The sequence below is a fragment of the Lepidochelys olivacea genome (genome assembly GCF_965140295.1).
Source record: "Lepidochelys olivacea isolate rLepOli2 genome assembly, chromosome: 3".
NCBI lineage: Eukaryota > Metazoa > Chordata > Testudines > Cheloniidae > Lepidochelys > Lepidochelys olivacea.
In genome coordinates, this window is record NC_140413.1 from 174,140,859 (window position 1) to 174,163,491 (window position 22,633).

At 46.8% G+C, this 22,633-nt stretch overlaps 1 protein-coding gene across 1 annotated transcript in view; it reads right to left on the bottom strand.

Annotated features, from left to right (window-relative positions):
- LRPPRC (leucine rich pentatricopeptide repeat containing) overlaps positions 1-8,385 on the bottom strand; it is a 168,059-nt gene extending 159,674 nt beyond the window's left edge. Inside the window, exon 1 of the mRNA XM_084625253.1 lies at positions 8,225-8,385. Coding sequence (XP_084481379.1) covers positions 8,225-8,355 — 131 coding nt within the window. The 5' untranslated portion in view covers positions 8,356-8,385. The remainder of the gene's footprint in view (positions 1-8,224) is intronic.
- Positions 8,386-22,633: the final 14,248 nt, after the last annotated feature.

Consider the following 22,633-nt stretch of genomic DNA (forward strand, 5'->3'; position numbering starts at 1 on the left):
TGAAAGGTTTTGTGTAAACACTTGTTCATTCCTTACATGCTTATCATGTGGTCTCACAAGATTCCATTCTATCACCACTGCTGGTCAGTGCACATGTGAGGTTATTAGAGTGCTAAATCTTTGGGATCACAGAGCCATTAGCATGCTTATGAAGTCAGATAATGCTGGTTGCCAGGAAGAAGAAACTATACAGAAATTTACAGGAATTCGTGACTGCTCCATCTAGTGCTGGAGTGCATCTACCTCTTGCCAAAGTGGCTTGCAATTCTGGACTCCCAGTTAGCCATATTGGCTCCTTCTGCTTCCCCACACCCACCTTCCCAACAATCTGAAGTTGGCCTGAAGGCTGTCTTTTTCCATGATGATTCAGATTTTGCCAGTCATCCACACCTGGCACCTGCAGGGTGAATTTCTGCATTCTTGCAATACTGTATTTGCTCACTCACTTAAAACAAGGTGGTTTTTTTTATTACTACATCGAAGAACAGTTTTCCTCTAAGAATGAAGGCAGAAAAGTAATTTGTGCCTGGGCTACTATATTTTCATTCAAGTTCTTCAAGGCTCGGCTATTTCAAGATGTATCTGGAATGGCCCTGGATGGCTATGCAGATATTTCAGTTACCACTCAGCAAGGCAGGCCTTAATCACCAAGTAGGACGGTCAATATGTTGGACATTCTATAACTTATACTGGCTTCCTCCTACCTTTATAATTCTGGGTGCAATTCAAAGTGGTGGCTCTAAATTCTGTACAGTTTGGAACTCTGCTTTTATTAGGGGCTGTCTCTCTCCTTCCATTTACTACAATGATGGCTTAGAGAAGATAAGGAACATTTTCTGAGCGCCCGTAGAGATTCAGAAGCAAGAACTGGAAGTACAGTATGGTTATTAGAAAACTAAGTGTACTACTTCCATTCTTGAACAGCCCAGTTGGCTGATTTTCAGGGCAATACATATTTTGGCCAAGCCTTTGCCTATTTCAGGTTTGGGTTTTTTTGGTTTTTTTGTTTGTTTGTTTGTTTTTTTTGGGGGGGGGGAGTGAGCTACTTTTCCCCCTTTCTAGTGTTTATTTGGTGCCCAGATACTATAGTAACAAGAAACTTACAAATGCATGTATTAAGGAACATTTAAGGCAGAATGGGAAATTTAAATTGGTGTTACAGGCTAAGATGTTACATAGCAAGTCATTCTTTTAAAACGTTCAGTAAACATATGAGAGAAAAGAAATCTATTCCATGCCCTACTTGTGCAGAATATTGCTTACTGTGTATTTGCTAGACCTGTGTCCTATCTTTAGCTATCCCAAGCAATAGAGTTGCAACAATATTCTTTGGAATCTATTCCATACTGTACTAGATCTCAATGTAAGTTTACTGTGACTTTGAATTATAGACTTAGGACCCAAACAAGTTTAAGAAGAGTACTCATCACCAATGTGGTGTAAAACCACACAATTTTCTTAGTAAAAAGGGCCATTTCCAAAAGTTAAGGCTTGTACAGTACACAACCAAAGCACAAGCTATGCTTGAGCTCAAAAAATAATCTAGAGAATTACATGCCAGAGATGTAAGAACATTTATGAACCCAAATGGACCCTCAGTTTTACACTTTTACTCTTCTACCTTACATATGCTGGGAATGCTGAATGCCTCTACAACAGTGACAATAAGGAAATAAACATTTCAGCAGAAATGCAGACGTTTGTTTCAGGGCATGAAGGCAGGTGGCAACTAATGATCCATTAAATGAAAAGCTAAATAGAATATTCTACAATCCAAGTGACTGAATTTAGCCAATCAAGAAGTAAACACAACAAAAGGAATAATACATTCCTAAATGATTTGTTAGTTTATTATTTTCCAACTTCAGTTTAGTTTTTAATGTCAGATAATACTTTTTCACACACAAAAACTGTAACTTATAGTAACAACAACTTAGCGCTACATATATATTAAATCTTTGCTGAGAGGTAGGGGGTCCACACCAACATCATGAGGAGAGACTGAGACTGTTTAGCTTGGTAAAGAGACAACTAAGGGGGGATATGATAGAGTCTATAAAATCATGAATAGTGTGGAGAAAGTAAACAAGGAAGTGTTATTTACTCCTCATAACAAGAACTAGGGGCCACCAATGAAATTAATAGGCAGCAAGTTTAACACGGTTCAAAACAAGAACTAGATAAATTCATGGCCCATCAAAGGTTATTATCCAGGATGGTCAGGGATGGTGTCCCTAGCCCCTGTTTGCCAAAAGCTGTGAATGAGTGATGGGGGATGGTTCACTTGATGATTACCTATTCTGTTCATTCCCTCTGAAGGATCTGGCATTGGCCACTGTGAGAACACAGGATACTGGGAAACATGGACCTCTGGTCTGACCCAGTATGGCTGTTCTTATGTTATATTCACTTTTGCCCAGACTAAACTAGTGTTATCATACTTTGCGTCCCATTTATTCTCTTCTTATAGTGTAGTCTCAGGAAGATCCTAGCTGCATTTTGTAGTTCAAAGAAGGTACAAACCTGGGGTTGAATCCCACACACGCATACTTCCATCCAATAAAGCTATTCTACTGCTCTGTTATTTCCTTAACTCAAAAGTGAATACAATGTTGTAATACAATTCAGTAGGAGCGGAATCTTGATGTTCAATGTTTTTATTTAGAGGATCAATTTTTTTCATTCAAATGCTTAAAAATGGGTTGGCTGAACATGACAGCAAGAGTGACAGCAAGCACGCTAGTCCAGTTGTGCAAGTATTTCTATGCTAATCTAATTTTTTTGAATTGCTAACAGAATTTATTTAACTTTCACTTCTTACTAAAAAAGAGTTCCAGGCTTTGTCACTGGCGAAAAATGTTCCTCCCTCCACTGCACGAAAGGAAAGTTTGAGAGAAGTTCAAAACACTCAGAAAAGGTTGTCCAACAAAACAAAACAAAAAGTACTTCCAGTATTATGAAAAAATTGAGAGCCCCTGCTTTTGACCAGCTTTATCTATTACAGTAACTCCTCACTTAGCGTTGTAGTTATGTTCCTGAAAAATGCTACTTTAAGGGAAACGATGTTAAGTGAATCCAATTTCCCCATAAGAATTAATGTAAATAGGGGAGGTTAGGTTCCAGGGACATTTTTTTTCATCAGACAAAAGACTCACTCTCTCTCTCTCTCTCTATATATATACACACACACACACAATAAGTTTTAAACCGTTTAATACTGAACACAGCAATGACGATTGTGAAGCTTGGTTGAGATGGTGGAGTCAGAGGGTGGGATATTTCCCAGGGAATGCCTTACTGCTAAATGAAAAAAGAAAAGGAGGACTTGTGGCACCTTAGAGACTAACAAATTTATTTGAGCATGAGCTTTCGTGAGCTACAGCTCACTTCATCGGATGCATACCGTGGAAACTGCAGCAGACTTTATATACACACAGAGAATATGAAACAATACCTCCTCCCACCCCACTGTCCTGCTGGTAATAGCTTATCTAAAGTGATCATCAAGTTGGGCCATTTCCAGCACAAATCCAGGTTTTCTCACCCTCCACCCCCCCACACACAAACTCACCATCCTGCTGGTAATAGCTCATCCAAAGTGACCACTCTCCCTACAATGTGCATGATAATCAAGGTGGGCCATTTCCAGCACAAATCCAGGTTTTCTCACCCCCCCACCCCCATACACACACACAAACTCACTCTCCTGCTGGTAATAGCTCATCCAAACTGTAGCCTCACACTCTACAAAACAGCACAAATGGAGGGAGTGGAGACAGCACGGCAGAGAGAAACAGAATACACACCTTGTGTGTGAGAGAGATGAGCTTTGCCCCCACTTTAACTGTGCTGCCCTTTTAAGTAGATCAGCAAGTTCAGACACAGCAGATGGCGCCAGCAAGCTCCCTCAGTCCTGAGCCCTGTCATGTCCGTCCCCCCCTTGGAGATAGGGTACAGGAGTGGGGGCAGGGGGAGGGGGAAACCCTGACATTAGCACCCCTCTTCCTCTCGCCCCTTGCACAGCAAGCAGGAGGCTCTGGGAGCAGCTCCAAGGCAGAGGGCAGGAGCAGCACACGGCAGTGGGGGGAGGGACAAGCTGAACTGTTGGCAATTGATAGCCTGCTGGGCGGCTGCCACACAGGGAACTTAGGGGATCTGATGGGGGGCTGCCGGTCCACCCTGGTTCCAAGCCCCCACCAGCTAGCTGCAACAGGCTGCTCTTTCTGCAAGCAGTGGACAAAGCAAGCAGCTCCCAAACAAGGTTACAAGGGAGCATTGCACAACTTTAAACGAGCATGTTCTCTAATTGATCAGCAACCTAACAAGGAAACAACTTTAACCAGGACGACTTTAAGTGAGGAGTTACTGTACAAAAAGAGCAGAAGGCAGGAGGATGAAAGTTGAGGTAGAAGTAGCCATTACTAAGAAATGCCTATGAATATTTCATGAAGTATGATTTTAATGTGACCACGCATTTGTCTAAACTACAACGTAAGAAGAGCCATAGGGAGTCAGACCATTCATCTGTCTAGTCCAGTATCCTGTCTTACAACAGTGGCCAGCACTAAATGCTTCAGAGGGAATGAATAGAACAGGGCAATTATCAAGTTATCCATCCCCAGGTGTCCTGTCCCAGCATCTGGCAGTGAGAGCCTTAGGGACACCCAGAGAATGGAGTTGCATCCCTGACCATCTTTGCTAATAGCCATTGAGAGACCTATCCTCCCTGAATTTGTCTAATTTTTTATTTTTTCAAATCCAGTTACAATTTTGGTCTTCACAACATGCCCTGGCAACAAGTTCCATGGGCTACCTGCGCATTATGTGAAGAAGTACTTCCTTGTGTTTGTTTTAAACCTGCTACCTATAAATTTCACTGCGTGACCACTGGCTCTACAAACTCAAAAAACTGGCTCTGACAGGAAAGTGATAAGACTGATCCTGTGCCTAAAACAGACTCAGAGAAGGAAACTTGTGAATAGATCCCTCTCCCCTACTTCTTAAATGGCTAAAAGGTCTGCAGATGGTACAGTATTCCTTGACACTGTTTCACGAAGGAACCCCTCTGTTGAAACTAAGTTTCATAGTCACCGACACCACTCGACACCATGAGATATAGCTCTCTTTACCTGTCCAAAGCAGCTCCCCTTCTTGACTAAAATAGTTGAGGCCAACTTAGGGAAAGCTACTCTTCCCATACAATAGAGAAAACTGCAGTTCCCCTCAACTTTTAATAGAGGTTCAGTCCACAGATCATGTTGAACACAACATACTAAGATCAAAGTTTCTATGAACCATTTATATGAGCACTGGAACCTGCTGATGTCCAAGGCTGCACCTTAATAGCAGAGATAATGGCTTGTTAGCTGCCTATGAGAAAAAACTCAAAATGTCTAAAAGTTGCAGAGATAGTTGTTACTTTCTGATGCAAGCGCAACATGCTGCATGGGTCTCCTGGAAACATAAGAATATGAATGTGCCTTACTGAACAGCCACATGAGAACAGTACCTTGTCTTGCATCTCTTGCTTTCCCCATTCAGTATTCATTTATGAACATCATTCGTAGTATTATACACTGAAAACTCTTAAGGGATGCATCTGTAAGACACATCCACAAATGGACTTAACTGTTCTCATGCATATCCTTTAGGCACCTTGCCACCCAGTGGAATCCACAGCCCTGTAATGGACATCTTGGCTCCATATACAATACATGAGATGAGTTAGGTGCCAGAGAACAGTCTCCACAAAAACCAGCATGCTAAGTGCAAAGCTGCCTAAGCAAGGCAATAGGAAAAACTGAGAAAAGGGGTGTGGCTTATGTCCCATCCCACAGGAGGTTAGGCACCTAACTCTGATTGGGATTCCCAGTCATGAACCTGCTTCTGCAGGTCAGCCCCAGTGTTCCCTCTATTTTGCCCACACACTTGCAGAATGAATTTTGTTTGACACATCACCTCCATATTGATGCACATAACAAAATTCACGTGGTGGGGCTAAGGGGTTCGAAGTGTGGGAGGGGGCTCAGGGCTGGGACAGAGGGTTCAGGTGAGGGCTCTGGGGTGGGGCCGGGGATGAAGCGTTCAAGATGCAGGCTGCCCCAGGGCTACGGTGGGGAGAGAGGACTCCCCCCACAGCAGCACCTGGGCTGGGGATGGGAGAGGCACCTCTCCCCTGGCCGCAGCAGGTCTGGGGCTGGGCTAGGGCCAAGACCGAGGGAGGGGCGCCTCTCCCCCAGGCAGTCCAGGACTGGACTGGGGCCAAGGGAGGGGCATCTCTCCCCCAACTGCAGAACATCCGGGATTGGGGGGGGCCTCTCCGCCAGCCACAGCAGGTCAGGGTTAGACTGTGGCTCCTCTCCCCCAGGCAGCTTTGAGGGAATTTACGTCAGCACCTTAGCAACTTGTTGCAAGAAACACCAGAGGGCAAAGTGGCAGCACCCTCATTGCCCTAATCACTGAGCTAAAGGCTCTCACCCAAGATTCCCCTCTCTTCCTGAGATTTGATTTTACCACCTCTCAGGTGAGTACCCTAACCACTGGACCACTGTCGCACACTCTCTCTAGCCCAGGGGTTCTCAAACTGGGGGTTGGGACCCCTCAGGGTGTCATGAAGTTATTACTGGGGGAGAGGGGATCACGAGCTGTCAGCCTCCATCCCAAATCCTGCTTTGCCTCCTGCATTTATAATAGTGTTAAATATATTTAAAACTTTGTAATTTATAAGGGGAGGGTCACAGTCAGAGGTTTGCTATGTGAAAGGGGTCACCAGTACAAAAGTTTGAGAACCACTGTAGCCAACGTATATTTAATTAGTCATACAAAGTGGAGCAGCTCCAACAATAGAGATTGAGAGAGCCATATCAGAATACTCTAAAGCCCAGAAATTGGGATACCTATCTGAGAAGTGAGACCCCGAAGTTCAAATCCCTTTTTCAATACCAGAAAAAGGGGGGAACTGAAGCCAGATCAATATCCCAGTGGAGTGTCCTAACCACGAGGCTAAAAATAGTAAGGGGACCGACTCTTACTCAGCCATTTTGCATGGGTTTGCATTTTGCATGTTCAGAACACCTCCCAGATCAAGCCCTGTAGGCCAGATAGGTGAGGGAAGACCTCACTGAGGACCCCACTGGAACTTAGATAAGAAAGAGGTTCCCAGGCATATAGAATGAGATGGCTGCATGCATGCTCCCTAGCACAAACTTAGGCACCTTGAGGACTTTATAAGTGGAAATTTAAGGGCTTCAGGCACCTCCAATGTGAGATGGAAGCAGAACTGGGGTTTGGAAGGTATGTAATACCTAAATGTTGACATAGGCACCTAACTCCTTTTGTAAATCTAGTCCCGTCTCTCTACTTGTTTCTGTACAGTACCTACAACATTTTATTAGAATAATGGAAGTTGAACTGGGATAGTCACCATCCAACCAAGTGGTGGAAACTGGAACCACCCCAAGGGAATTAAAATATCCCTGAGAGAATCAGAACAGAGGCAGTGTGGTCTTATGGTCTAGAATGAAAAGGGGGGAAAGACAACTTGGGTTCTTTTCCTATCCCTGACCTGTTGCATGACCTTGCACGAATCACTTCATCTCTCCCTGCCAGCTTTCCCTGTGTCTGACTAAAAATAAGCTATTTGGTAGGGAAGCTGCCCCCTCCTCTGTGCAGCTCCCAACACAACAGAGCCATATCTCGGGAACCCTGGGCTGCTCCTGTAATGGGAAGAGAACCGTGCCAGCAGCAGACCTAGTTTACTGTCCGCGTGCGACAAGCCAAGCTGCCCTGTTCAGGCCCGCGGGTCCTAAGCTTCCCTCTGGCGAAGAGGTCACCATGCAGCACGAGGCCGATCCCTCCGCCCTTGACCAGCTCTTCGCAGCCACCCAAGGTCTTACGGGGGGCTCAGGGAACCCCAGGAGGCAACAGCGCCCGTGAGAGGCGAGACAAGGGCTGCCCCGCCCGAAGGAAGGGACGAGGCGCGGGCACAGGAGACGCGAGGTCTCGAGGGCGCTGCCCGAGGGAAGGGGCGGAGCTGCCGCAGGGCCCGGACTGGTGGGGAGCGGGGTCACGGCCCCACGGCCCAGGGGTGGGAAGAGAAGGAAGCAGAGCCGTAGGTTTGACCGTCCCCTGCGCTGCGGCCCAGGCTGGCCCACGCGCTCCCCTCAGGGGCGCCCCAGTCCTCCCGAGCGGGAGCGCCTCCCCGCGAGCGAGCCCGGGCACTCACCTGCCAGGGGCTCCCGCCAGCCCGGCAGCGCGGGGCGAGGGACGGTGGGCAGCGACTCCCCGCGGCAGCCGGAGGAGGCGGGACCAGAGAGGCCGGAGCCGGCAGGCCGAGCCCAACAGCGCAGCCATCATCCTCACACGCACCGGGCAGGAAGAGCACGTGACTCCTCCAGACTCAACCACAGTGAGTCGGGGGGGGGGTGGAGGAGGGCACGCCCCTCGGGCCAACCCATCTCGCAAGGAGAAACCACTAACCGCAGGGGCGTGACAGTGTTAGGCTCCCTGTAATTGGCCCCCAATGGTGTCAATTTTCTCTCTGTTGGTCCAGACAGCTTTTTCCCCTTTCCCAAATGGTACAGCCCCAGCACAGTCGGCGCGCGGTAGACCTTAACCCTGGGTTAGAACAGTCCGCTGGGCCGGCCAGAAACATGCCCGAAGTTTTCCGAACCAAGGCCCAGCAATGAAACGCAAGCACAGACGCTGGGCAGGGGAGGAGAAGCACGGGATGCAGAGGGAGAACACACCGCTCTGGGCCGACGAGCGGTCCCTCAGCTGCCACATTTTATTTCGGAACGGTTGGTGGTCGGCCCACAGCGGGCGGAGACCCCAGCCTGACTGAGAGAGGAAGTCACGTGGCTGTAGCCTGATCCGCCTCAGGGGAGGCTGCGGTCACGCGCCGCGCTCTCTGCCCCTCTACGCCGCTGGGCCGGGCCGGGGGCGGAGCTAAGGATGGCGGTGGGCGCTTGGCTGCTGCGGCGGGGCTCAGAGACCCCGCGAGCGGCGCCGGGCGCGTGCAGGGGCGTCTCGCCACGGCATCGGCCCGGCCTGTGCGCGCGAACGGGAGCTGTGAGCCTGGGTGGCGGGTCTCGCGACAGGCTCCGTTGCCATGCCGATGAACCAGCGCCGGCAGAAGGCTGGGGGCGTCCCCTCCGCCCCAGGCCCGTTTGGCTTGGGCCGCGGAGCGCAGCCGCGGGCGCCCCCGCAGTGCCGGCCCGGCGCGGCTGGGGGAATGGGCGTGGCGCGGGCTGTGAGGCCCGCGGGGCAGCGACCCTTGACCCGTAAGCAAGCGGGTGCCCCCGTAGGGCTGTGCGTCCCTTGCCCTAGGCTTGGGAGTGGGTGTGAGCGAGCGGCGTGTGCACCTTTGCGCCTGAGCGTGGCCTTCGGCTGAAGACGGTCGACTAGGCTGGGGGTGAACGGTCCCTAGTATGGTTCTCCGAGCACTGCAAAGAGGCTCGCGCGGGTTCTCGGCCGCGGGAGGGTAGCCCTGCCACTGCCAGAGTATTAGAGCGACGGGGGGGGGGTGAGGTAATATCGTTTATTGAACCAACTGCTGTTGTGGAAAAAGAGAAGGCTTGGAGTTTACGCAGCACTCTTCCGGCCTGGGAAACTAATGCAAATTATTGCAGGCGTGAGCTAGACTAGATGACTCAAGGTAACGTCTAAAAGATTAAAATGTGCTGCTCCTCTTTGGCACCCGCCCCCAAACAATTCTCTGCCCTGGCTGTGGAGCTTAAAAATATTTCCTCCTGTGTTTAGAGGGTTCTGTCTAGAAAAGTAACCGACTTGGAAAATAGTTGCTTAGAGTCCACTGTGGTCGAAGCAGGTCATATAACACTGTTTGGTCCAGCTTGTGTGGAGGGAGTAGAGCAGAAGCGCACAGCAGAACCTCAGCAGTACGTAACGTTGAACAAAAGGTTATGGTGATCCTTTCAAAAGCTTAAAGAAAAGGAGTACTTGTGGAGTACTCCTTTTCTTTTTGCGAATACAGACTAACACGGCTGTTACTCTGAAACCTTTCAAAAGCTTATAATTGAACATTGATTTAATACAGCTTTAAGTCTTTATTATGCAGAAGAAAAATGCTGTTTTTAACCCTCAAACAGAAACAAGCACAGAAACTGTTTCCTTACCTTGTCAAAACTGTTTTTAAATTTTCCTTTTTTTGGTAGTTTATTTAACACAGAACTGTACTGTATTTGCTTGGTGGGGTGGGGTGGGGTGTCTCTGCTGTTTCCTGATTGCATACTTCTAGTTCCAAATGAGGTGTGTGGTTGACCAGTCAGTTCATAACTCTGGTGTTTGTAACTCTGAGGTTCTTCTGTAGTTTGTTTGTTTGGGTTTTTAAAGTTTTTTTCCATTTATGGCCTGGTTCTGAACTTAGTTAAATCAGTAACTAAGAGTAACTCCAAAGACGATAGAAAAGTTTCACTTCTGCAAGGATGGTGTAAGATCAGGATCTGGCTCTTCACGAGTTGTATTGACTGATTATTTTGGTAGCACCTGAAGTGTGCGAGGGTGTACAAACAAAAAGAAATCACAATCTCTGCTCCAAGGAGCTTACACTTACCTGTTTATAATACAAAGGGGTCAATCTAAACCACAAAAACAACAAGGAGTTCAGTGGCACCTTAAAGACTAACAGATTTATTCAGACATAAGCTTTTGTGGGTAAAAAGCCACCACTTCAGATGCATCACGTTAATGTACGTTAAATGCTATTACGGCCAAATCAAATTAACAGACATTGTTAAACTCGGGCCTGATCTACACTTAGGTCGACAATAGCTAAGGTGCTCACAAGCTGTGCCCCTATGGTCCCCATAGTGTAAACATGGCTTCAGTTGTTTTGACTGTGCAGATGAGCCCTAGCACATGAAGATTATTAGAGTTTCACTCTACAGTGTGGTACCAGTAGGCACCATCTGGGATTCCAGGATGCAGTAGCAAAACCTGATAGCATCTAGGATGACCTACCAAACCACCCCTGATGCATGCAAAAACCTAGAACAGCTGAAAAAGATTGTAACTAGGCTTCTGCTCCATGGTATAATCTTGCATCTAATACATTCCACTTCCTATATTATAGTTTTGCATGTTAAAGATAGTTCTGAGATTTAACTATAAACTGCCAAATTAAACAAGAAAGTACACCTCTAACTTTAAATGACTATTTTCTATAGAAATACATATAATTATTTTCACCATATGTCATTTATTATAACGGCTCCGGGGGGAGATTGAATTTATCAAGTCAATTACAATCCTGTCTATTCTGATTAACAATCAGCCATTATCTGTTATGCTGTACTGTAATAAGTCTTAAGTCCACCAGTTCAGAGACTAAAGGCGTGATTTTCGGAAGTACTGAGCACCTGCATTCTTCACTGATTTGAAATGGAGTTGTGTGTACTCGGCATTTCTGAAAATCAAGCCATAAAAACACGGGTAGTGACAAGTACCTTAATACATTGTATGTTCATTAGGCCCTGATTCTGCAACCCTTACAATGAGTAAGTATCTTAGGAGGAGATCTATGAAGGGGCTTAAGCCTTGCAATGCTGAGCATCGCAGTGCCTAACTTTTAGGTGCCTGGAAAGTCACAGGAACAACACTGCAATCCATAAAGTCAAGCTACGCTCCCTATACAATGAATAGGGAGCGATAGGCAGCTAAGAATGGAATCCACAAAAGCTCAGGTAGCCAATGGGAGCTGCTGACAAGAGGGATGTGGCCGAAGTCCTGCCCCTCACCAAGATAAGTGGCTCTCTCTTCTTAGCAATCCACAAATGGGAACCAGCCATCTGGAGTCAGGTGGTTTGGGTGACTGAGGCCTTTCTTGTGGGAATGAGTTAGGTGCTTGCCTTGCTTCACCCAAAATGGCAGTAAGAGGAACCACTACTGCCTTGCACCTTATAACTTTTAGCCCAATAGTTGGAGCACGCACCTGGAATGTGGGAGACCCAGATTCAATTCTCCCTTCTCTGCCAGAGCAGGAGAAAGAATTTGAACAGGAGCCCCCCACCACTTGAGAGTGCACTAACCTCTGGGCTATGGGATATTCTGATGTAGGGCTCCCTCAGTCTCTCCTGTTCCACTGTGGTTAAATGATGTAGTGGTGATTAGAACCGGGGGCCTGGACCCTGGGTCTCCCATCCCAGACATGGGTGCTCTAACCACCAGACAGCAGTGTCATTGACATTCAATACCATTAGATGGAATCCTATAGATGAGAGTGAACGGGTTGTAAAAGGAGGTGAAAGGCTTGCACATTTCAGCAAGTGTGGGGTTGGCAGAGTAAAGGTATGTCTGTTAATGGGGCATAGTGGGGCACTGCTGAAAGAGTGCAGTTAAGTTTGCATGGGCAACCTTAACTCTGCATGCCCTGGTGTTCTGAACTTCGAGTTTTGCTCAACTCAGCATTCTGGAAGGGGATGACCTACAGCCAAGCAACCCTAGCTCTGTGTTAATGTAGTTTTTTTGCTATTGAATTTCCTAGTACTTTTAACAGGAAAAGATGTGATGTGAGTAGTCATTTAGGCAGCTATATACACTATGTCCTACACTTAACATCTCGAACCAGACACAGCAATCTCTGTGTCGTGGCATACTCCTTGCTCTCCCACAACTTCTGCAACTTCACAATCTAGGAATTGCCCAGAAGCCTACACGTTGGCAACCCTGGCAGTGCACATTTCTTTTCCCTCAGGAGTCAGGTTTGAAATGACAGTGCCAGTACCTTATGTGCTACCTGTCTTTGGAAACACCTGTCTTATGTTTTCCAGTGTTACATTTATCAACACTGAATGTCACTCCATGGAGATGAATGCAGTGAGAAATAATTGCTCTGTGACAAGTTCCCATCCCCCTCCTGAGTGCTTTAGAGCCTGTGATATGCATAATGTATACCATTATCAGCTCCCCACCCAAAGGGACAGGACTTCCCCAGATCCAGGCTCACGTGGGGGGAAAGAAGGGAGTCTCAGACCCCTCCCAAAAGGGCAAGCTTGGCTCACTTGAGTAGGAGAAGGTCCAATGTTTGCAGATGGCCATGGCTTCCCCGATCATGGGGTAGTGAGATGAGCTCGGACACCCCCAAAGGAGTAAGGCCCCCCATAGCCTAGCTCATATCAGAGGGTGGTTAGGGTGGTTCAAACCCCCTCCCAAAAGGAGCTATAGTGCCCAAGCTCTAGGCATACACATATAGGAGGGAAGAATGTGGGGTTAACATGCCCCTCCCTAGTTCTCTTCTACTCACCCCCAGTCTCCCTACCCCCCAAACCTCCCTCACTTGAGCCCTCAAGCTGCCTGACATCCCCTACTGCCCATCCCTATTTACCCCTCCCATCCACCCCTCCACTCACTGAAGCCCCAAACCCTCTCCCTCTACTCCTCCAGCCTCTAATGGGTCTCCCTTCCCAGGAAGGATTCACATATCTACTTGCCCCACAAAGACTTTGGAGGATGCAGGAGGGTCGGGATACACTGGCAGAGTTGTGGGGTGCAGGGGGGTTGGGATACTCTGGCATTTTTCGGTAATGGTGCATGTACAGTGTAAAAATGTACATTTTCTTAAATACTGTTTTCAGTTTGGGTCCCCCAAAGATTAAGCAGGTGCCATGCACTACCTTGGGTAAAACTTGATAGACTGAGACCATTTTGACCCCCATGATGTCAATAGTTTAATCTCTGTCTCCATGCAAAAAACTCCAAACAAGCAAAAACCAACCAAAAAAAAACAACCCACCTGGAAACTTTTTTAAAAAAGGACTCTCTTCAGGGCTCATATGTCCAGAACCCTTCAAAGGACTCCGGATCTGGGTCACTAACCCATATCCTTCACCCTTCTAAGGCACATCAAATTTCAACAAAATGAGACTAAGTATATCAATTGTAGAAAACGTAGAGAGGTCTACTTTTAAGTACAGGTTGTGATACAACCTTAACTATAGTGGCGCTGCTGCACTACAATAAGTTATCCAAAGTCGAATAGCTTCAACTTGAGAGAATCTCACGTCAGAATATCCATTGCCCAGTGGTTAGGGTATTTTTCTCTTAAGTGCAAGATCCTCATTCAAATCTTTTCAGTGAGGCAGAGAGGAGGACTGAAGCTGGGTCTCCCCATCCCAGGTCAGTGCTCTAACCACTGGACTAAAAGATATAAGGGAGGCATCAGCACCTGCTGCACAAATAGTTTAGTCACCTTACAGCTGCAATAAATCACAAGCAAAGAACAGTGCCTCCCTGCATCCTGAGCTTACGTGCCTAACTCCTCTGAGAGAGGCCAGAGCTTGGGACCAATTTAGGGTTGCCAATGCTCCTGGATTGACTGGGAGTCTTCTGGAATCGGAATCAATCTCCCAGTGGCTATTGAAAGCCATCTGGGAGATTTTAATAGGCTGCTAAAAGTCCATCCAGTGGCGCAGTGCGGCTGAGGGAGGCTCCCTACCTGCCCTGGCTCCACACGGCTCCTGGAAGTGACCGGCATGTCCTTCTGGCTCCTAGACGCAGGGAGTTTGTGCACAGTGATGACTGACTCCACAGCTCCCATTTGCCAGGAACTGCAGCCAATGGGAGCTGTGGGGGCAGTGCCTCGGAGAAGGGGTGGGGCAAGGGTGTTTGGGTTTGTGCGATTAGACAGTTGGCAACCCTACTACACGGGATAAAAACCCACAGCTGGCCTGGGTCAGCTGACTTAGGCTCACACGGCTCAGATTCCAGGACTGAAAAATTTCAGTGTAGACGCTCAGGCTCCAGCCTCAGCGATTTTTATCCCTGCAGCTGACCCAGTCCAGTGGCTTTTGTCCCTGTGTAGACATACTCTGATCAGAATCTCCCACTGACTAGCTTAAGTATCTTCCCACCTAGCATGCTGGCTTTTGTGGATCCCATTCTCAGGCACCCATCTCTCCCCATTCATTACATAGGGAGCCTAAGCACCTGTGGCACTCTGTACCTCAAAGCAGCACCCTGGAACCCCCATATTCACCCCTGTCATAGTTACATTTCATACAAAGCATGCCATGTAAAGTATTAAAAGTCATGATCTGCTGAAATTTATTGTTCTGTTCAAATATGTAGATTGTTAGTGTGTATGAAGTTATGAGATTTTGCTGTATGCTTGTCACTGAAATATGTTGTAAATTTGAGACTCTCTACTACAAGTTCCCCAGTGACATCCTGGGGCAGGGGCCGAATGGGAGTGGAGGCACAGGACCACAGGGGAGAGGGAGGTGCAGGGCTACATGTTGATGGGGGAGGGGTTACAGAGCTACATAGGGACAGGGGGTGGCTGGATGGGGGCACAGACACATGGGGACAGAGGGAGCGGGTACAGAGAAGTGTTCCCTCTAAATTTTTTCCATCCATGTGTGGAATGAATTTTGTTATGTGCACCATATTGAGGTAATGTGCGGATATGCACCACCAGTAGAAACCAAAAACCTAGATAAAATATATTTTTTTAAAGTTACCATATGGATAATTACTCTAGCCAGGACAGGTTATGCATTTTAGAACTCACTACTCAAAGAATTAAATTTAAAAGTAAGAGAAATAAAAATTATGAAATGCATAGACTAGTCAAAAAACTAAAACACACTTTGAAAGAAGTGTGAAGTAGTAACAACAACGTAAGTACGTGTTCGGAGGTGAGTGTGAAAGACAGAGCTTGTGTGTATGTGTGACAGACAGATGTGCATTGCCCCTTTAAGTACGCTGATGCCACTTTAAGTGTGCTGCCCTTTTAAGTAGATCAGCAAGTTCAGACATAGCAGCAGCTCTGTCCTGAGCCCTGTCCTGTCCCGTCTCCACTGCTCTGTGGAGATGAGGTACAGGGGCAGGGGAGGATACCCGGACATCAACACCAATTCCCCTGCCCCCCCCCAAATCTCTGCACAGCAACCAGGAGGCTCCAAGGAGCAGCTCCAAGACAGGGCAGGAGCAGCATGGCAGTGGGGCGGAGGGAGGGACACCTGAACTGCAAGGCACTTGATAGCCTGCTTGGCAGCCACCCAGCCATGCAGCTTACAGGGAACTTAGGTACAGAGCCACATATGGCCAGGGGAGGCAGTGCCTGAGTGGGGGTAGAGGAACACGTGGACAGGGGAACAAGGACACATGGGGAAAGGGGCAGATGTGCCTGGCTGAATGGGACATGCTAGGGGTCAGCCCGGGTCTGCATGGGGGAAGCTCCCTTACAATCCCTCCCCACCCCCAAAAAAGCCTGTTCCATACTTTTCCCACCCATACCCAACAAGCCTCCATGTTCACACGCAGGCTCCTTCCCAGCAATTTACTTCCCTCTCCCTCAGCTCCTCCATTACCCTTGGCTCCCCCAAGCCTTTGCACTGCCTCTGAGGAGTGTGGGAAATATGGTTCTGTATTGTAGTTTAAATGAATTATTACTCTGAGTTCTGTATTAATATGTCTAGTAAGGAATCTATTTGTCAAAAAAAACATTTCCTGAATCTTTTGTTGTCTGTATTGTTACAGACATACTCGCTGACAGGTATTTTGAAATAAATGACCAAAAATAATGGAAACTGGTGTGATTGTGGTGTTATTTTGACAAATAAAATATGCAGAATTTTAAAATGTTGTGCACAGAATTCTTAATTTTTTGTTGCAGAATTCCCCCAGGAGTGCACACAAGAGACTGGGAGAAAGGAAGCAGTCTGGAGAAACAGGATTCTGGCATGGCAAAGGTAGCTAGAGAGAAGAATCATAGAAGGACCCTTCGTAAGCAAAAGAAAATCCAACCCCTGTTTCTCCCTCACCTGAAGAGGGCCCAAACCACCTTATGTTCTTAGCCAGACTAAGTTTAGCTGCACTTGATTGCCTCTTCACTGCCAGCTAGATTTGTAACACCCTTCCGGGGATTTAGCCTAAAAAAACCACCCATATTTCTCTGATTTAGCAGGGCCTCTGAGGAGCAGCACTGGGGGTAAATGGATCAGAACTGTGAGACCCACATAAGGGGGACCGAAAGAGCTGTATGTACGTACATACGTACAGACACACACACACACCCCAATTTTATGTGGTTTTGCAAGCTCTGCTGGAGTCGGTGGAAATTCCACAGGGAGTCTTATCGACAAGACATTATTAATAAATTCTTTAAAACCTAAACTAAATTTATGACATGGAAACTTCCAAAGCTAGAATTTGAGTTCAGCAGATGTAACAGAACTTTTGGAGAGACTTAACTAAAAAACAAAACCCCTAACCTCTGGAGAGCCTGAAAATTCCAAATGTGAAGTTCAACTTTAAATCTCTTTCCCCCCCCAAACCAAACACTGGAAAAGTTGTGGAGCCAATGAATATAAGATAAGTCATAACCCCCCCAAAACCAACAGGAAGTGGAACAGCTGTGCTACATGCTTCACTTACTTAAGGAGTTCAAGTATGCAATGTCATGAAAGATGTGTGGTTCAATGAGTCTGCAGAGGACATGAGAGGGCAGCTAGGAAGTGCCACATTACATTACTTATTCCCCTCCAAAACTGAAAGAAATTCCTTTGGCAGAAGTACTTCTACAGCATTAACCTTTTTGCTCCTTACCTTGACCCTGCTAAGATTAGGACAAAGCTCAGTGGTAAGAGGGCCAGTGGTAACAAAGCTCATGAGGGATATGTGCTGCTAAGGATAGTGAAGATCAGGAATTAAAATTGGTGCAGATGTCTTCCCACATAGATATGCAATCCTACTCCCCCTTATTCTCAGAAGAGGGAATCTGACCCTAACTCTGCAAATTTTCATTTGCTGAGTTTTGTCCACTTTTAACACCCCCTTCTCCACCCTGTGGGTTTTATTGTGACAAAAGCATTTAGCCTTAAAGGACTCATAGCAGGGTGTTGTTGCCAAATCTCAGAATTTTATAATGAATCTTGTGATATCTGATGATCCAAAGCTCCTAGAGTCATGTGAATGTGACAATCTCAGACTTTTTTTTAATGTTTTAAAGTTTCTAGCCCGTTTATTTGCAGAGAAAAGCTTGAAAACCTAATCTGTCCCCTAAAGACTCATAAACTATAAGGCCAAAAACAAAAAAAAGCAATAAAAACCAGCCAAAATTCATTGTTTTAACAGTGATTTACTTAAGATAAAATCATGGTTTTACAGTCTGTCTAATGCTTTCAGTTAGCCATATTGCAATTCCCCCTTTCCTGCCTTCTTGCAAAGTTTCCTGAATCCCTAATGGCCATCATCTCCCACTATTTCACTGTATCTGAAGCCTGGCAAGATGGCCAATGTTTCTCCACAGGCTGTAGCTGCTTCAGGTAGCCTGAAAGAAGTTCATTACCCCTACATCTGCTTGCCAGCAATTAATTCTACACCCAAAAATCCTATTCCCCACATCAGTTGTGCTCTGACACCAATCTTAGAATTTTTCTGTCAGATCTTCAATCCCATATGCTTTAAGTCAGCATTTCTCAAATGCGGCCACTGCGTCCGCATGAGGCTACTAGGGGTTTTCCTGTAGCCACGACAGTCTCCTGTGGAAATATAGGGAAAGGGACAAAGAACCTATAGCACCCAAAGGGCTCCGGGGGAGGGCTTCAGCCCCCAACCCCAATCTTCAGCTGTAGGACTCTAGGGGTGGGCTTCAGCCCCATCCCCTGATTGAGCTGGAGGCTGGTTTCAGCTCCTCCCACCCCCTCGTCAGCTGCAGGACTCTGGGGGTGAGCTTCAGCCCCCCCCTTACCTGGTTCAGCCAGAGGCTCCGATGGTGGGCTTCACATACCACCCTCACCCACCCACCCCAGCTTCAACTATAGGCTCACCCTCTCCCTGCTCCACTTCAGCCATATGGCTCCAGCCATGGGCTTCAGCCCCCCACCCCCTCCAGCTTCAGCTACGGGACTCTGGGCTTCAGGCCCTCCACCCCTGGCTCCAGCCATGGGCTCCAGCTGTTGGCTTCATCCCAGGGAGGCAGGGCTTCAGCAGGACTGGCCTTACCAGGCACTGTGGTCAAGAGGCAACGAGCAGGGTGAACCTGGGGTGTGAGGCTGCAGAAGAGAGCTTGCGGGGGGGGGGGGGGGAGCAGGGCTCAGGAGATGATGTGCAGCCCAGAGAGGCAGCAGGGGGGGCGGGGAAGGCAGCAAGGGGCAACAGGGACTACAGGCAATAGGTGGGGGGGAGGGCAGAGGGGGCAGCGAGGGCCGGGGCACCAAAATACAGCTGTACATTACTTTTATTATTGAGTCTCTCCCCCCCACCAACCCTACATAAATACACTACAGTGATTTGGACATGTGCATATGTATTTGTTTTTCCTAAAGTTAATTAAGTACTTTAGGAAAATTTGTCAGAGCGTCCACGAGCAAGAGTTCATGGTGGCCACACTCTGAGGCCACCAACAATTTTGTCTTGAGAACCCCTACATTAAACACTGATCTTCCTTGCTCCTGCTCTTGTCTGACAGAGGTGGGAGCTTCTCCCTGGCCTTAGGGACACACCCTTGTCAGCCCACTAACCCTTCACCAGGACTAAAACCCCTACAATTTGAGCCCAGTCTAGCCTGCTCCCAAATAGCCAGTCAATCAGATTCTGACTGGGCTTGCAGCCCTCCCTCGGGCTGTGGGCAGGGAGGCAGCACAGAGAGATGGGTGGGGTTGGATAGTGGTACAGTTCCTCCTCTATGTGTATGATGTTAAGGTGACCAGGCCAGTCCCGTGCTGGAGTGGAAACTGGGATGTGGAGCAGCAGCTTTGGTAAGATGATACCTAAAGGGTGTCCCTAAGCAACCCAGTTTGGTTTATTTTTTTGGGTGGGTCTGTGACCCCTTGTGATATCCCCCTCCCCCCAGCATTGAAGACAGTTTTCCCCACAATACCCTCCAGTTCCCCTTGTATTCAATGAGACTGAACCCAGGTTCCCTCTGGGAAGGTGAGTTTAGTGGGTTAGATAGGATGCTTTGCTGAGACAGTGCAAGGTACGGAGCAAATGAGAGACTGAAGAGGTGTAGCGGAAGGCCCAAGGAGAAAGGCAGAAGAATGTAGGGCACAAAAGAGGAAATGTGTGGGATCAGAGATGACTAAGGGGACTGTGAGGAGGAGACCAAATGGGGGTGTAAAAAGAGGGGAATGGACAAGGACAAAATGGCAACTCCTCATCCCAGGCATAAGGGGAAAAAAAAAAAGAGGAATCCCCTTCCAAGGAAGGAGTAAAAAGGTCCAAAACCTTCTCATGCACTTTTAAGGTTGAATTTTGAACCTGAGATGCTCTCACACTGTGGAAGCATAGCTTCCTGCTAAAGGCTCAAACCATCTCCCAACGCTAAAGGAAAAACCCTACAAATGTATTATTGATTTTGAAGGTTTCAGGATGTTAATGCGGATTTTTGAATGCTTTGGGTTTGGCAATGTTGCATTGTCTTGCTGTATTCTAGGTTCTTGTACAGAGATACAGTCAGACAAATGGTACCAGAAAGAGACTTAGCAAAAAACACAGGAACAGCTAACTGTGGGAGAAAACTTAGGCAAAGTTCTAGGTTTCTTCTTGGTTAAATTCAAAAGAAAAGGCAAACCCCAGGGAGGGCATAAAGGTGAACAATATCCAGTGTGCAAGTGCAGTTTTTAAGCTGAAAAAGCCACTTGAGGTTCTCTGAGATTTCCATAACATAAATACATGTTTTTGTTTTTGCTTTCTGGCTGCCAGCCCTGTAACCATAATTTGGCTGCTAATGAAAGAAGTTGTGTTCCTTCCTTCTCATATATCACCACCAGCAATAAGGGTTTTGGAGTCGCAATTTAGGCTCTCAGTTACACTTGTTCAACCCCCAGATCTTCAGATTATAGCTTCAGGTACACCTGTGAGCACCTTTGTGACTTCAGTGGGTTTGCTGATCGTAATTTAGTGAACAATTCCATTGAAAATGCAGTAAAATCCACCTTTCTTAGCTATGTTATCTTTGCAGGGCTAACAGGAATAAAAAAACCACACTACTGTAAACTGATTTTTTGTGACTAAGAAAGCAGATAGACTCTGGATGCCCACTGGGAGTGGACTATATGCCTAAGAAATCTCCATTTTTACACAGTTACTTTTCAGAAAAGAATGAAAATTTAAATATTTTTGAGACATAACTGGGTCACATTTGAAATTTTTCCTTTTCTCTCGATTGGATAAAATGAATCATTTTGGTGGCCATTTTTGTTGGATAGTATTCTTAGAGCTGTAGTGAATCAAAGTTCAAGGATTTATATATTGTACTGTGTCACGGGGTCATGACTCACCACTGCTGGTGCCTCCTGCTGGCTGCTCCGGGAATTAGCTCTTGTCAGCTGCTGAGTGCCCTCTGCGCGTGGTGTCTTGCCCGTCATCTGCTCTGCTGGTTTGGGACCCACGTTGCTCTCCACTCGGCAGCATCCTCTTCAGGACACTGCCCTCCAGCAGTGCCTCCTACTGCCTTCTCACCCCCTTCCGGGAGTGGGTGGGGGAGAGGAGGAAAGGACAACAGTCCTTCAGCTAGCACCTGCCTCAGTGGCCAACCACAAAGTCTAAATTTAAATATTTTTTGAGACATAACTGGGTCACCCAGGCCCACCCACTACTCTGGGTCGCAACCCAGGGACCCTCTAGCAGCAGCCTCCCTCTGCCCTCCTTCTTTCCCCTCTTGTCCACATATCTTCCCTGGGCTACTTCCCCTTTGGCCCAGTGCACCTTCTCAACCCTTCTTAGCAGGGGCCACAGCCTGGCAGGTAACTGGGCAGGAGCTCTCTTCTGCTCCCCTAAGCCTGCCCAGCAAACTACTGTACAGCTGCGAGTCTGTAATTGTACAGCATCCATGCAGTGGCTTGAAGCTATTCCTTTTAAATAAAGAATAATCTGAAGTATTTAATATTTTAATTTGAAATAGAAATATTCAAAGAAATGGTTCTTTTGAAATTGTAACTATCAATTTGCACTACCTTGGCAGTAAGAGCCAAATTTACATTCATGCAATTCATTGATGTCAATAGTAACCGAAGTGCAAAGTTTTCTTAAGTGAAGTGGAAATCTTTTCTTAAGTGAAAGCTTGACATTTGCAGAACATTACAAAAACCAAAAGTTGACTTCCCATTTTCCAATAAACACATAATCCACAATTTTCACATCCACAGTTACCACCTGCTTATGAAGATAATGCAGTGGAATTTCGGAGGACTATGCTTTGTGTGTTTCAGTAAGACATTTACAACTACCCTTACACTAGTTGTGCCAGTGTCATTCAGAGAGAAGCAGCCCTTGATCTACCAAATTGGGCAGAATATGAACTTAATTCACTTTCAAAAACTGAATGGCTAAAACTTCAAAAAGGGGTAGAGCTTTGTTCAGTTCTCCTAACAGTTTTATGCTATGTTTATTGATCAAGCTTGGAAGAGATTTCTGATCACAGTACTTTTCTATTATCCTGCTGTTGTTTTACAAACTTAATTGTGGACATGCTCTCCTATGAGGAGTGCCATGTTTCAAAGTTCAACAATTTGTCTAGCAATAGTAAGATGATATAGTTTTACCAGTTTCAAAACTTTTTTCTCAGCCATCTGCAATTAAACAGGTAATAGATTTCCTTCAAGCTTTCATACACCCTTCCCCTTTTGGCTGAGATCAAGCACAGAACGTTTCAGACCCAAAGGAAAATAAAATT